This window comes from Adiantum capillus-veneris, chromosome 12, assembly GCF_014529385.1.
Source record: "Adiantum capillus-veneris isolate H3 chromosome 12, ASM1452938v2, whole genome shotgun sequence".
NCBI lineage: Eukaryota > Viridiplantae > Streptophyta > Polypodiopsida > Polypodiales > Pteridaceae > Adiantum > Adiantum capillus-veneris.
Window position 1 is genome coordinate 69369231 of NC_140942.1, and position 16352 is coordinate 69385582.

At 44.3% G+C, this 16352-nt stretch overlaps 1 protein-coding gene and 1 long non-coding RNA gene across 2 annotated transcripts in view; one reads left to right on the top strand and one right to left on the bottom strand.

Annotated features, from left to right (window-relative positions):
- LOC147445894 (uncharacterized) overlaps positions 1-2532 on the top strand; it is a 42579-nt gene extending 40047 nt beyond the window's left edge. Inside the window, exon 5 of the mRNA XM_086524648.1 lies at positions 1836-2532. Coding sequence (XP_086380774.1) covers positions 1836-2309 — 474 coding nt within the window. The 3' untranslated portion in view covers positions 2310-2532. The remainder of the gene's footprint in view (positions 1-1835) is intronic.
- Positions 2533-8935: 6403 nt separating this feature from the next.
- Positions 8936-16352, bottom strand: part of LOC147445895 (uncharacterized) — a 29459-nt gene continuing 22042 nt past the window's right edge. The window contains exon 3 of the long non-coding RNA XR_015189815.1: positions 8936-10758. This is a non-coding gene — a long non-coding RNA (uncharacterized LOC147445895). The remainder of the gene's footprint in view (positions 10759-16352) is intronic.

A 16352-nucleotide genomic window follows, 5' to 3' on the forward strand; every position in this document is an offset into this window, starting at 1 on the left:
GCGGGACAGGGGAGCGGTGTGGTTGGCTGGGCGGGCAGGCTGATTGGGCGGCGGGGTTGGTAGAGCGGGTAGGGCGTTGGGCAGCAGGGGAGGGGGGGGGAAGCAGGCGACGGGCAAGGGGAGGCAGCGATGGCGAGGAGGGAAGGGGGGGGGGGGAGCAGCTATGGCGAGGGGGAGAGTGCGGGTAGCAACAGCAGCGAGCTCCCAATCCGCTCACTCTATTCTTAGCTTTTAGCACCTCTAACTTAACAGTCATTGTTAGTCCAACAATGCTTAAGGCAACTTCTAGAGTACCTAGGCATTGAGTAATTTCATTGTTGAAAGATTTGACCTTTTCCAACGATTCTAGCAACTAGGGTTTATCAAGTGAACACCACATAAGATTAGCATTCGCACCAGAGTTAAGGAACGCTTTCTTGGTAATGGTAGTGAATTCCTTTACAAAAAGTTGTACTTCAACTCTTGCAGCTGGAACAAACTCAACCCCCTCAACAACTGCATGAAAAGCATTAATCTCTTTTTGTTTACCTGGAAGTTTTGCAAACCTCTCTTTGTCTTCCTCGTTGGCTTGTATTATAATATGTTGCTCATGGTGCTTCTTTTGCTTTACTTGATGTAATTTAGCTAGCATTCTATCTGAGAAAGACTCATGATAGTTCTTAAGTTGACTACCATTAATGTAGGTAGCCTAAAGAGTATCATCAAGGTCTTCAGATCGTACAACAACATTCTTAGAAATTGCATTTATCACAAATGGTCCTATAGCACGTAAGTTAAGCTTCCTCTTTTGAGTTTGAGATTTCAAAGTGTATAGCAGCACTAAGCCACCAACTTTGAATCTATTCTTCTCGACATTAGTATCATGCCATATGTTTCAATAGGGAGGAATGCCAAAAGACCAACCCTTGTGCTAGGAACTCAACCACCCTTGTCAAGAGCAACTACGATAGGATATGTAGATGTTGTGTCGGGTGATAACATGGCACACGATACCTAGTCCTTGTTGGCACCTGCAATGGGGAGGAGTAGGACTATGTAGATTTTTAGGGAATATGCAATCTAAATTGATTAACAACATAATATTTCATGACTTCATCTTTCATCCTATTGCTTTGTTGATCAACTTGCTTATGTACCCAACTATTTATAGTATATAGGACCATTTCCATCGTCCTTTTGCAATTCACCCTTGATCAGCTTAATCCTTTTGTATGCCCTTTTCCACCTTCGGTGCATGGTTATTGATATCGATGAGAGAGAGAGAGAGAGAGAGAGAGAGAGAGAGAGAGAGAGAGAGAGACCATAAACCATCTACTAAGGCAAAATTTGCTCGAGATACACATTTTCTAAAGCAGAACCCTAGCACAATCTAACTTGACACTATGTTTAGTGTGTGGTTCCAACTTATTATAAGACATACTACTCTCCATTATCACATTGTCTTTTGTACTTTCCTTGTGGTGACCAATCCTCAATCCTCGATACTCGGTAATAATTGTTCATGTCCCTCCCGTGGATGTGGTGCCCAACGTGTGGACTCTTGAAATGTGGGATGTGTAGCACAAATATTTGCGAGTGCAACCATATAGAACACCTTGTGGAGTTAGGTGAGAGTGCATCTTAGAAACAATCATATATAATAGTTTCAAGGTGGTTGTCATAGTATCAAGGCTATTAGAAAATCCTTAACTTCTATCGCTTTTGTATAGCTTGATAAGAACGCCCGTTTTACTATATAGCTTCTTGAAGCTTCACAATCTTGGATTTTATGCGATACATTGCCCTTTTCACTATGCCTATATGAGAGAATGTGTTTATGCTTGCTTCCACTGTAGGATTCAAGGTCATCTCATCAAGGATTGCCCCAGCAAGAAAGGTGCCTTGGCACCTCCTCCCTTATCCCCCCTCTCCTCAAGCTCAACAAGAGACCTCCCATCAAGCCCCCAAGCCGCCCTCTTGACACTCAAGCTCCCGAAGAACCCTCTTCTCATCCCAACACACGACCTCCCAACAGTGTCTCCTCTTTCCAATGTGGTAAGAAGAAGGTCAATTCAATTTCCCTTCTTGCCTTGTTGGAAGAAGAAGAGGAAGGAATGGAAGAAGATGAGGACGACGAAGCTGCCCTATCTCTTATATTGGTAGAGCAAGTAACCGCTATGGACAATGAGCTTCTATGTCAAATGGCCAAACATGAGCCATCAAGCACTGATTGCCCTACCCCGATGGAGTCCCAAAAAGACATCAAGAGAGCTTTATATACCTTTCACGCTGATGTGGGAGATGTCCAATCTAACAAAGCCCCTCGATGAAAGCCTATGAAGTAGGTTGTTTTGATGTTCCATGTATCCAAGGCTTTTCTGCCTTTCTTGTGAAGCTCTTCTCTATAAATATATTTTCACTCACCTTGCTAGGTTTTAAAAAAAAAAGAACACCCATTGTGATATATAGCTTCTTGAAGCTTCACGATCTTGGATTTTATGTGATACGCTACCACTATCTTTTCAATATGCCTATATGAGGGAATGTGTTTTACTTTTATTGATCTTTACCTTCACTCTCTCTCTCTCTCTCTCTCTCTCTCTCACACACACACACACACTTTCCCTTCTTTAGTTTGATAGTTAATATATCAACAAACATACAAACATTTGTGTAATAATGCATGCATTCACTAGACATGCCCACACATAAGACAATCTCTCTTTTTACTCGATATAGACGATAATTGTAGCACATGCCAGTATGGAATCTCAATACCTATTACATACATCATGGTCAATAGAATCAGATGGAAAATAGAGATTACACACATGAAGGTCATACAAACATGATGCAAAGTGTCACGTGACACATCCAACCCTATGTGTCCGTGGACAAGCTACAGCATGATCAGGGTTCAGTTTAGTCAAGTCAGTCTAGAATAGGAAGTGATTTGGCACTTTTTGAGTTTGTTCGCAGACCGTGCATGTCGAGACACTTCATTTAGATGCATATCCTCTGATTGCACACAGCATGACCATCAGATTTCCATCAAAACCCATCAGAAGTATTTTTACAGTTCATAGACCTATTTTCTCTATTTTTTGACATTTTTCAATTATTATTTTTAAGTGACTTTTGTTGGAAAGTAGGTAGGGCAAATTGAGTAAGTTTGTATATAAGCAAACCTAAACTAGCACTAATTGGCAGAAGAGACAGCACGAGCTCCATCGTTCAACAAGCAACTTCTCAGCAAGAACCCCCTTGGTGGTTTTCCCTCCAAGCAAAGAAGACTCTCCCTAGCGTTTTTCATCAAGATCCCTCGCCACAGTTTTCCCTCTTGGCTAGCATTTCCTCGGCAGATGCTCATTGCCAAGAAGTCCATCAGTGCTAGCGTTTTTCCTCCTCAGCCCTAGCGTTAGCGAAATCCCCAAATCGCCCTCCCTTGGGCATGGCGTTTTCAGCATTAGCATCAGCAGATTTCAGCAGATAGGCACCGAGTTTTCAGCCATAAAGACCAGCAGAGAATCAGCATTTCAACAGCCCCAAATCAACGTTTTTCACGAGCAGAAATCAGCCCCAAATTTAGCATTTGATTTGCAGCAGATTTCAGCCTTGAGCGTTTTTGGACAGCAGATACATACCTTCAGTTTTCAGCCCTAGCGTCGGCCTCGTCACCCCCGTCGACGACACCGACATAGCCTAGACTTGCATCAGTCATATGCATCCTCATTGTACCAGTTTGTACAATCAATAGTAGACCACTCTCGCCGACGAGAGTGGGACCTTCGGAGGAGGGTTTTACAACGTCTCTGGTGTCGTATTCTCTTCTCTATCTCTCAGTCTCATGCACTTCCATTCACAGTGTCCATTCACTTTGTTTGTGTCCATTCCACTCTCTCATTAAGAACGGAAGGCTCCCCCTTCCATAAGAAAAAGGAACCTTGAGCACAATTCGGAGCACTCATCTTGAGCAAAGTTCAAGATTCATTCCGCTGCACCTTACATTGGTATCAGAGCTTTGGCAGTGTTCTGTATCACTCAAGGAAAGAACCACAAGAACCACATAATTTCTTTTTTGCTTGTTGAGGTCGCACGAACCCAAGTTCGCTTGGACGTGTCGATTCCTTATCGTGTTTTTGAAGAGTGACAGAAATCCCAAGAAAGAAGGGCTTGTCCACCCTCCCCTTGTGTCTCTTTTCACTCATCGAGAGCGGACCGTGCACTTAGCGGCCGGCCAATCAACATGAGGTGGGAAAAAGCAACCTTGGTGTGAGCGCAAGGCCGCCAAGGGGTGCGTCCACAGAAAAGAGCAGAACTCAGGTAAAGAGAAGATCCTTCTCTAACACAAATTGCAAGCTAAGGAAGAACCTCAAGAACTCAAGAACCCCAAGAACCAAGACCCCCAAGAACCCAAGTTCCTAGTGAACTTAAGAACCCAAGACCACAAGAACCCAAGACTTCAGTGGATGGTCATCACTCGAAGCGGAATGGATACTTCGCTTAGAGGTGATGAGCATGAGAGAGGCGAAGAAGAATTTTCCCCACTAGGAAGTTTTTCCGACCCTCCATCTTCCCCATCTACGCCAAGGATTGCACTAACTCCTATGGAGGCTTTCGACAAGATGATGAGGGACAGGGAGTTAGAACGCGAAGCAAGAACAGCAGAAAGAATGGAAGAAATTGATCGTCAGTACCAAGACAGAATGGCAGCCATAGCGCGTGAGCACGAGCAAGCACGCTTGGAAGCCAAAGTAAGACAAGCAGAATTTGATCGCGAGAACAAAGCAAGACAAGAGAAGGGCGACCAACACATGAAAGAGTTGTGGCGACTTTTTTCTATTGTGTAGGTGCAGTTTGCACAGAATCAGAAAAAGGAGATTCTTAGTCTCTTCTTCTCCCAAGCATGACACACAGGATTTGCATGATGATAAGCATGATAACGAGCATGATGATTTGGATGACACAGACAAGCATGATCATTTGCATGATCAAGATGTGATTTATCACAAGTATGATGATTTGCATGAAGATGATGTAATTGTTCATAAGGATGATGTGTTAGTTGATACTTTCTCTAGTGCAGCTAATCTCATTGCAGATTCGATCAATCACGAAGAACCGATCTTGGCTCTCGAGTCGAGGTCCACAGAACCCCCATAGGAAGATTGGATCACACACGAAGAACCGATCTTGGCTCTCGAGCCTAGGTCCAAATAACCCTTACAGGAAGTACTATGTGTTCGTATGATTAGTCAGCACACATTGTTCGAGTGTCTCATTCGTGATCGTTTCCTGTATTTTAGTCAGCGTTGTTATGTGATCCCTTTTCCTAGGCATGACATATTGTACGTTGAGCACGTTTCACTCATGAATGAGCATAGAGGTAGACGGATTGTTCATGAAAAGTTGAAAAGTGTGCATTCAAGGAAGTCACATTTCATGTCTCTTCCTTGGCACGACACAGTCGTAGAAAGAGCACAAGAGTATGAGCACCAAGCATGGGCACTTCCGTTGTGAATTGCCACAGTTGATTGATTTAGATCAACAAGACAAGATTAGATGTTTGCGTGTGTATGGTGAACGGTTTGGCACTCCGTCTCTCTGTTCATCTACATTGCATGCACAGTTTGTTCGACAAACGAGATTTTTTCCAATCACTTTACATGGAATAGGTATGTTCATGGTTTTGTGTTGGAAATGGTTTCAGGAATTTTCAGCCATGGAGATTCGTAAGAAGGAAGAAGCATGACTCTAGACGAAGTTGGAGCATTGCAAAAGCCACAAAAGACTTTGTGTCGCTTTCGGCGCGGCCCAAAGAAGCAAGCGTTGCAGACCTTTATGAAGTTCAAGTACCGTACGACCCACACATCAGAGTGGGCCGACGAAGAGTCCCTTCCAAGATTCCGGATGCTAATGGCGATCTCCCTCGACGCCATACAGTTTGGTACCAGTACCGCACTTTGAAAAGGAGGGGATGTCACGTGACACATCCAACCCTATGTGTCCGTGGACAAGCTACAGCATGATCAGGGTTCAGTTCAGTCAAGTCAGTCTAGAATAGAAAGTGATTTGGCACTTTTGTGAGTCTGTTCGCAGACCGTGCATGTCCAGACACTTGATTAGATGCATATCCTCTGGTTGCACACAGCATGACCATCAGATTTCCATTAGAACCCATCAGAAACATTTTTCGCTTATTATTTTTAAGTGACTTTTGTTAGAAAGTAGGTAGGGCAAATTGAGTAAGTTTGTATATAAGCAAACCTCGACTAGCACTAATTGGCAAAAGAGGCAGCACAAGCTCCATCGCTCAACAGGCAACTTCTCAGCAAGAACCCCCTTGGTGGTTTTCCCTCCAAGCAAAGAAGACTCTCCTTAGCGTTTTTCATCAAGATACCTCGCCACAGTTTTCCCTCTTGGGTAGCGTTTCCTCAGCAAATGCTCATCGCCAAGAAGTCCATCAGTGCTAGCGTTTTTCCTCCTTAGCCCTAGCATTAGCAAAACCCCCAAATCGCCCTCCCTTGGGCATGGTGTTTTCAGCATTAGCATCAGCAAATTTCAGCAGATAAGCACCGACAGTTTTCAGCCATAAGACCAGCAGAGAATCAACGTTTTCAACAGCCCCAAATTCAACGTTTGATTTGCAACAGATTCCAACCTTAAGAATTTTTGGACAGCAGATACATACCTTCAGTTTTCAGCCCTAGAGTCGGCCTCGTCACCCCCGTCGACGACACCGACATAGCCTAGACTTGCATCAGTCATATGCATCCTCATTGTACCAGTTTATGCAATCGATAGTAGACCACTCTCGCTGACGAGAGTGGGGCCTTCGGAGGAGGGTTTTACAACGTCTCTGGTGTCGTATTCTCTTCTCTATCTCTCAGTCTCATGCACTTCCATTCACAGTGTCCATTCACTTTGTTTGTGTCCATTTCACTCTCTCATTAAGAATGCAAGGCTCTCCCTTCCATAAGAAAAAGGAACCTTGAGCACAGTTCGGAGCACTCATCTTGAGCAAAGTTCAACATTCATTCCGCTGCACCTAACACAAAGAGCACACAATTGATGTTTATATAAAAAACTTCCACAAATGCGTCTACTCCCCCCAACCAAGTGATGGATGTGTGTGTGTGTGTGTGTGTGTGTGTGTGTGTGTGTGTGTGTGAGAGAGAGAGAGAGAGAGAGAGAGAGAGAGAGAGAGAGAGAGGGGGGGGGGGGCAAGGTGGCTTGCTCGGAGACATTACCTGCTATATTATGTTCAAGAAAGCGCTATCTAAAAGGCGGTACTTAGTAAAGTATGTGTTCCACTCCTCCGAGACGCTCGTGTGTATGTGTGTGTGTGTGTGTGTGTGTGTGTGTGTGTGTGTGTGTGTGTGTGTGAGACACACACACACACACACAGAGGAGACACACACACACACACACACATAGAGAGAGGAGACACACAAGATCCCTTGGATCATATAGATAGAGCATAGAGAGGAAGGGGAGCTTCAATGGTACAAACACACACATGCACGCACTTTGCCCAACACCTCCTCTCCCCTTACATTGACACTAAGTATAGGTAATTGCAACAAGTAGTAAACATAAAAGTTCTTCCTCCCTTGACCATGGATGGAAGCCCTACTCTCTTCTCCTAAAGCAAGTACCTAGTTTTTGATTCATCTAACTGCTGGTTAGCCACCAAGGCTCTTCTTCAGCCATTGTCACACCCAATGCACCCCTTGTCATCAGCCATATGTCACGCTATCAATCGATTCTCATGGAGGCTCTTGTAAGTAGCCTGTTTGGAGCCCGCAACCTCACCTCTTCCATGAAATTGCAAGAGCTGCCATAAGAGCTTCATGCAACCCACGACCTTCACACCCCTCCATCAACCTACAAGGGCCCCCATTTATGTCCAAACTCCATCGCTCACGAATTCCTACTACCATCATAAATCTCTTCCTTGAAGAATACCCATTACCCTTGTAGTTACTCACCTGTGTTGCCATGTAGAATAGCATGTGACTTAAACCCAATCCTAAGACAATGGGTAGAGTAGAGCTATGGCAGTTCATTGGCCTATCCTTTCTCGTGCAACATGACAACTGCTCTCCTAACATAAGCTAAGGGTTCTATGAACGATTTGAGAGATTCATCTCTCTCTCTCTCTCTCTCTCTCTCTCTCTCTCTCTCTCTCTCTCCCACTACCTACACTCAGTTCAGTTTTGTATCAGTTTTTGTTTCATTTGTCTTTCCGATAGACGGATGACATACACACCATGTACATTTGATTTGTCTCATAGGCCGATTTCGGCCTGACATAGACGTTAAAAATCTTTCTTTCTTTCTTTTCTTTTCTTTCTCTCTCTCTGGGTGTGTTCCCTTTCTTCCTCTTCTTTCACTTAACGACGTCCTACTTCTAAACTAGATGGTAACCCTATTAAGAAGTGTCTGTACTGTGGGCTTAGTTGTGTTGTTTGTCCTTTTTGTGCCCCACCAAGCATTGGGAAACACATGACCCCTTGCAGATGTCTAGAGGCCACTTCCTTGTAGCCTACCAAGGGGGATTCTAAGGATGAACATGAAAGTGTTCATATGGGTGAAAGATGAGAGACTAGACATGGCCTCCACACCTTCCATGTGTTCCCACGTAGCCTCACGCTTCCATGTGTTTTTCAGGTGTACTCTAGATGAGTGCAAGCACACCAGTGTGCATGTAGACCACACATGTATATTGTATGCGTATGTACATGCACCATCCATGAAGGAGAAAACATTGTGTATGATACAAGGTGAATGTAATATAAGAAGTCTTTATGCAAATAATCCAAGTTAAATCAAGGAAAATAATTGTTGTTACATCCACAGATTAAAGACAAAACTAAGGGTGCAATGCAAAAGAGATCGTAAAAAAAGCATAGCATAAGGGAGAGAACACATCCTATCAACAGGGTCACATACAAAAAGTAGAATGGATCAAAGGCACATTGCAGCTTTGCATAGACAATATGTCAGATATCTACATTGACCAAAGTCACTTGATTAGCCTGGGGATTACAATGGCGACTGACATGTAATGATCCTAAGAATCATCTTTCACCAAACAATTAACATCTCTCCATTTGGGTGTTCTTTTAATGACATATACATCTAGAGATACGTGATATCATCATCTAATCTCACCCCATCAAAGTAAACAAAGATATTCTATCAGTTAGATTTTGTTCCTTTAAGAGAAACATACTACCTCATAACTTGGTAGGAACTTACAAGGCATTATTTCGGGGTGATCCTCATCTACTTAAGCTACCTAGAGAATCAACAACAGCTCTTTGCAGCCCTCACACCTGTACATTTCTGTAGCAGACTATACATGAAAAAAGGAGCTCAAGTGAGAAACACGGCTGGTTGAGCAAGACAAACCTGAGGTTTTGATTATATAATTCTCATTGCAACAAAGCCTTGCGCTTACGGGGTTTTCTGAAAATGTAAGCTTCACACCCTACTGAACCCTCTGGTATAGCTGATTTGTGACAAGTTAGCCAATGCTTGAAGCCTTCAATATCCCTCTTGCGCCAAGGTCTGCTTTCGAGTGCTGGTAATGTATGTAAGACCTCTGACATGTACATATCCACAAAGTCTTTGTTGTCACATGAAGTGGTGCTATTTAGGTCATAACCCTTGCAGCCCCCTCTTTGAATTTCTATGAAATCTCTTGGCCTACTGAGTGGGATAACTACAGCTCCTGGGCTTCCTGCAAGCGTAGAGCATGAAGTGCCCAAGGCTGCCTTGTTAAGGCACATGATATTACCAACAGAGCATAGCATGCTCCCTATGTGAGCAACACCAAACGTCCCTTGTAGCTCTTCAAATAGCTCTAATTTCACCTTTTTGCTTACTTCCTTGATGATCGACTTAGTTGCCTTTGCTTTCGAAACACGTACTTCATTTTCCTTTGCATACTGCTTGAATCTCTCCTCATAAATTGGCTTCACAGCAAGAAAATATTGCTCCCATATACCTGTGTCATTGCATTCTCCCTTGCACAACTCCTTTTCAGCATTCTTCAAGAACCTGTCAACTAATGGGAAAGACAAAACTGCAATCTTTGTGTCAGCTGCCACAAAACTAGGAGAGCATGGAAGTAAGGACTCAAAATCTCCTTCACACTTGAAACAAGCTATGTCTTCACCTCTTGTAGAAAGAATATTCGTATCTTTAGCCTTTGAATGCGACCTGAATACTTTTGCATCATCTCCTTTTAATGCTACCGTTGCATCAAACCCATTAGCATTCACTACTATGCCTTGACATAGTTTTACTTCATTCACGAGATCCTTGTCAAGAATGTGGCCAGTTGTAAACACCATACATGGTGACACACAAAATCTGGTGCCGTAGGAGACTTTATCCTCGCTGGCTGCATTTGTCTGACTCACCCTGAGTCGTATTGTTGCGTTGATCACGCAATCCAACAATGTTGGTTGAAGCATCAAGACTTTAGTGGGGCTTTCGTTGCTTGGTGTAAGATCCTTTGGGACACACACGAGGGTATTGAGATTGTCAACCTCATAAACCTTTAAAAATATAGATGATTCAGACTTTTACTTGCAACAATATATAGCCCATCAGAAACAGCCTTTTCGATTTCATCCATCGGATCCCATACAATCTCCTCCATAGTGGGGAGCGCTGGCCAACTCTTTACGTCTTCAACATAAGGTAAATCAGCATAGTCCATTCCCTGCAATGCCGCCTGGTGGAAGCTCATTCCCATCTCAAAACCTGAGACAATGTGTACACACACAAATAGATATTTAAAATCTTGAACTTTAGTGGAAATGACACAACGAGACCAATATCAGCACAAAAAGTCATAAGAGATTAGTAGCAATGGGATGAAAAAAAAATTATCTGACCAAACCCAGCTTTATCACCATGCACATATGAGAAAAAAACCAATGATCTGCAAACAAGCAAAGATATGCTACTGCTTAATCTAATTGTCAATAAGTTCAATAATAAAACACATGAAAAACTTGAACATGCAAGAAAGAAACGTTTCACCAGGAAAAGCAAGATAGAAGCCTGTGAAGTGTTTCGTTGAGCATAAATGAATTCCAAATTTTCGAGGCCGAAGACAATATGAGCAATGAACGGCTATTGGTGTGTGCGCACGGCCAAAAGCCCCCCTTTAAAATCCCATTGAGGCGACTACAGACACATTACCACACATGCAAGACAATTCCATCAAATTTTGAGAATTCCGCCCCTCTCTCCCTCCCTCCCCATCCCTCCCTCTCTCTCTCGCCACAATAATCATCCCATAAAAATGAACATAGTTCAATCCTTTACCCCCATTGGACACAAGTGAAAATTTTGAGATTGATACCTCCATGATATTGCACAACTGATGGCTGTAAAGAGATAAAGGGAACCCTTATCTTCGCATACCTTGCCTCCGCACTAAACCCCCCACCCCCTCCTTTGACTCCCACGCCTCCACCCTCCTCGGTCCATGCTCTCCCACTCGCCCCTCTCCTCCACTCCTCTTACCCCTACTCCAGCTTGGCAACCTCCTATCCTTCTCCACCCCCTCCAATCTGCACGACTCCTTCCCCCTCACATCACCCTACACGACCTTTCATTCTACTTGATACATCATCAACTGTGAGCTCTAGTTCTCCTCAAATTAGCATCAATGACATTGACATAGAGCCGGATTGTCAAGCATAATCCTCTAGAACAAATTCTGCCTTCTTACATGTCCTTACCTTGATCAAGGGAGTGGATTTACATCCTTGAGAAAACACACAGTCACACATGCAAATGGACATGATTACAAGGTAGTAGGAGAGATTCTCAGTTAACGTCGCAATGGCCTTCTCCTTCTCGTCATGTAACCCTACCTTAACTACCATGGTCCTTAAGCAAATCAAAAAGACCCTTTGCGACCAGGCAGGCAACTCTTCTTGCCATCTCGGGAGTTGCACTTACATAGAGGTGTTTTAAAGTGATATTGCCACTAGCAACAAGCCACTTCTCTTCTTTTATGGAACATGCAGAAGTGCACCACGTGATTTATCCAAATGACACACAAAAACTAACCAAGATCAATGGACTAACAAGGCAAACAAGCCTATAGGGTCATAGAGCAGCATGGCATCGTATACGGGAGAGAGCAAAAATTAATCCCATTTTTGGCCAAGTATCTAGAATGGAACCAAAATTGACATGCGGCTAAACCACATCAAGGACAACATTTTTTGTAAAGGCACCAGGCCATAGAGCGAGACATAAGCCGTTTAGGTCAAGACCTAGCTACTACCACATGGACAAAGCGTCACATTGCCATATCTTGGGCAAATGACGTCCAAAAGAGCTGAAACGGGAACCAGAGCTCAACCAAGGTGCCAGGAACAGGACTATCATGGCAAAGCTCAGATTGGACACTCAGGGACCCCATTAGATCATGGATAGACCCTTCAGAGGTCTAAAAAGCGTCAAAATGGTCAAAATGGCAATTTATGAGTCAAAACTCGCATCCAAAGGTACACTCATGGTCACCTACATGTGGAGGATCTCTAGAATGAGTATCAAGCCCATTTGAAGTCAAAAGCATCAGTGATGAACAAATCAAAGTCACCGCAAAGTGCAAATCGCCAAACAAGCGACTCCAAAGGCTCAAGGAGGACTATACAAGACTAAACCATGTTTAAATGCATGTGTGAACATGTCTATGTGTTGTCATTCTTGATTCTAGGTCAATCTCATGCATGTAGGAAAAATCACGATTTACTCCATCCCTGTGTGACCAAAATGGCAAACTAGTCTTGCTACATCCCGCAACATCCACGTCCTCGTCCTTGTTCTCGGTCTCCATCCCCTATGACTATGCTTCAATAGTACCATCCCGAGAGTAAGGGACAACTGGTTTCTTGAGCTAAGGTAGATAGGGTATAGTGAGAACTATATTCCACTTTCATCGCAAAGGTGGAGACAGAACTCAAGTCGATGACACAGTAATCAGGGAGCTCTTGGGGCGGAGTTAGCAACCTTAGACGCCTAGATGGCATAAAGACTTGTGGTCTGCATTAGATGCTACATAACACAGAGCTGGCTTTTGATCTCAGAACCAAGTGAATTCTGACATGACATGCGAGGCTCTACTTGTATCCCTTTGCCAAGGTGGATTCAACGAGGTGTTCACTATTTTATTGAGGGAGCGCCGAGTGGGAAGGACGTCTCGGCTCCCTGAGCAGCACGCACAAAGAAAGAGAGAGAGAGAGGGAGCGAGGGAGGGAGGGAGGGAGGGAAGCTCTGACCTGTGTGTGGAGTCGGCGACGTGGACTTCGAATCCAGGAAGATCGAACAGGCCCAGATCGTACGTCTCTCTCTCTCTCTCTCTCTCTCTCTCTCTCTCTCTCTCTCTCTCTCCAAACTGCATGTGAGAAGGCTCAGGGCGATGATTGTTCTGGCTCAAGGCAGTGACTGTTAAATCTCACGATTCTTAAGACTTACCGCAGCCAAGGTTGTTGCTAGATTTGAGCTTGCCTTTGCAAAAACAGGTAAATAAAAACCGCCAAATCCTTGAAATTTTGACCTAAAATCCAGTAAACTTTTAAGTGTGCCCTTAATTTCTTTAGTTAGGAAAAATGCTTTTGGCAAGCCCTGGTTGTGGCATGTACACACAGCACACCAGTAGCTACACCTAGAGACTCGCCTGAACTTTGGAGTGTGTGACACGTGGATAAGGGGGGACTCGAAAAACCGCTTGTGAGCCAGGAGCTAGGCACCATCAGGCACTACTTCTACTATGACGTGTACAGGTAATGCGTAGTAGACAGCATTTTCAAAGCATTTGAAAATGGATAATATGGTGCAGTTATATGCTCTTACATGGCCGTCGATGGCTGCAGTAATTGGCAGACATAGCAGGTGAGAGCTAGGAAGCTAGGCAGATTGCGCGTGCTGAGAACCTTCGCATGCAAGAGGAGGTAGCAGATCATGAGACTTCGTTGCAGAGTATATAAGGGGTGAGGAAGGGGGACGGTGGAGAGACTGCTGGAGATGGTAATTACATGAATCAGAGAGAGCACGATGTACGACATTAAAGCTGCGGCAGATCTGTTAAGCTGGTGAGTTATAGCCAATACAACAACCATCTCCGGTTGCATTGTCCAGGGCATCTTCAGCCTCCCTGCTAGCAAGGGAACAATGACAGTACACAGCAAGGTGCTGCAGAGCCCATCGTCTCCAAGCACATCAACACATCCATCTATGCATCCTCAAGAATCTTGGGAAGGATCCGCTCATTTTGGCGTCACCATGTGGCCTTCTATCTCGCCTCGTCAACTTCATCGCAAGATGCTGAGAGAACGTCGGCAATGGAGCAAGCTCACGAGAGAGAGAGAGAGAGAGAGAGAGAGAGAGAGAGAGAGAGAGAGAGAGAGAGCTCACCTGCATCTGTCTCATCTTTGCTCAAAAGAGTCCCCACGGAGAGAGGGGGATTGTGAGGCTTCAAGGGCAGCTTTGTTTTGAATTAGCCCGCTTGAATCACATGAGACACACATGCACATAGAGCCTCCAAGGTAAAAGGTCTCTCCAGGTATTCTGTGCGTCTAGCGTCTACCAGGGATGGGGTTGCCGCAAACAACTTTGCCCTGGCCTCCTTGATCCTTGGAGAGTCCTCTTTTCCAATGATTTGGCTGAGATGGTCTAGCATGAATTTACCCATTTGGTCAGGGTTGTTGATATATTCTCCTTGATTGTTAATCAAGGAAGAGATGGTAGCCTATCTTTTTCGTACCTTGATAGTTCTAAGCAGTGTGTTCTTGTTGATCTCCTCACTTCTTATGCTCGTTTCCTCGGCTTAAAGCCTTAAGAGATTTGTCTCCTCCAAGTCTTTTTCTTGCAAGGTCTGTTTGATCTTCAGCCACTCCCTGTGCTCTTGGACAGAGGCCTTGCCTTGCATTTTCTTTTGGCCAATCTCCTCGTATTTTGTCTAGCAAGCTGATATTTGATGCTGGTTTGCCTTCTTGAGTGTTGGTCCAACTCTCTTAATAGCAGTTTGTATTTTTTTACTAAATCTTTTCCGTGAGTTTGATCTTTCCCTACTGAGGTCTAAACTTAGCTCTTCCGCAGGACAAGATACCAGGGCTTTAAAATGGGCATCTTCAAAGAGATTTGGAGCGGGGACAAGAAGTTTCTTGGACCCTTGCGGCTGGTGAATCTCTTCTATTGTAAATTCCAAGGTTCCAAGAATAGGAAAATGATCTGAGAGGTTTTCATCCACAAGAACTTACACTTGAAGAGAGGGAGGCACCAAATCCCCATTGTGTGAGAAGTAGATCCTGTCTAATCTGAAGGCAACTTGGGTGGACGATAAGTGAAGCCTGCGTCATCCCTTCAAGGGCCAGTCTGCCAAGCATCAGTCAGGGCCCATTTCTCCTCCAGAGTGATCCATTTCTGACGTTCCCCCCCAGCTAGAATGCTTGATGGCCCTTGCCTATCTTGCCTGGAGCATACCGTGTTGAAATCTCCCAACACGCAGAATTCACCCTCCTTGTAACTGGGAGAGATCATTCCAAAGTAGCTTCCTGCCTTTGGAATCATTAGGGACGTAGATGTTGATAATAGTTAGTAAGCTATTATGAACCTTTACAGACACACCGAGAGCCCTCCCAGATGGGTGGCAGAAGACCACTTTAGGCTACATATCCCTATATATGCACATCATAACTCCGCTAAAACCATCCACCGCAAACCCGTAAAAGAAGAGCAGCTCACCAAGTGTTTGTTTTCTCGGGACCGTGGCGTCAAGGTGGTGTTCTTGTAGACACCAGCAGTTTATGCTTTTCCTCCTCTTCATGCATTGCCATAACTTTGCTTGCTTCTCTTTAGTTTTTATGTCCTTCACATTCCAAGACATCATCTCGCATTGTTGAAGTCATTGGGAGAGAGGGACAGGTTCTTCAACGTCTGAAACCTACCCTGCCTCTGCATCTCTAATCATAGGAGATGACGGGGCATTGTCAAAGTCAAGGGATTCCCTCCCCGGTAAAGTTTCAAAGGGGTTGTGTAGTGGGATGTTGGAAGTTGGACCAAGCACATGGCCAGTGGTTTTCCCTTTAGAGGTATTGTTAACCTCCAACGACCTAGTTTCTCTTGCCACTTCTTTCACTTGCTTGACCCTTTTCAAACCCGGGACTTGAACTGCCGTCGTGGTTGTTATTGTAAGTAGCTTCGGTGAAGATGATTGAAAGACAAAAGCTTTATCCTTCGCGCTTTGAGAGATACGCGGAGGGGCATGCTGTGATATGGATCGCTTCTCCTGCTCCTTGTTGTTCTCATTGTCGCAGATCATAGAATCCGCACCC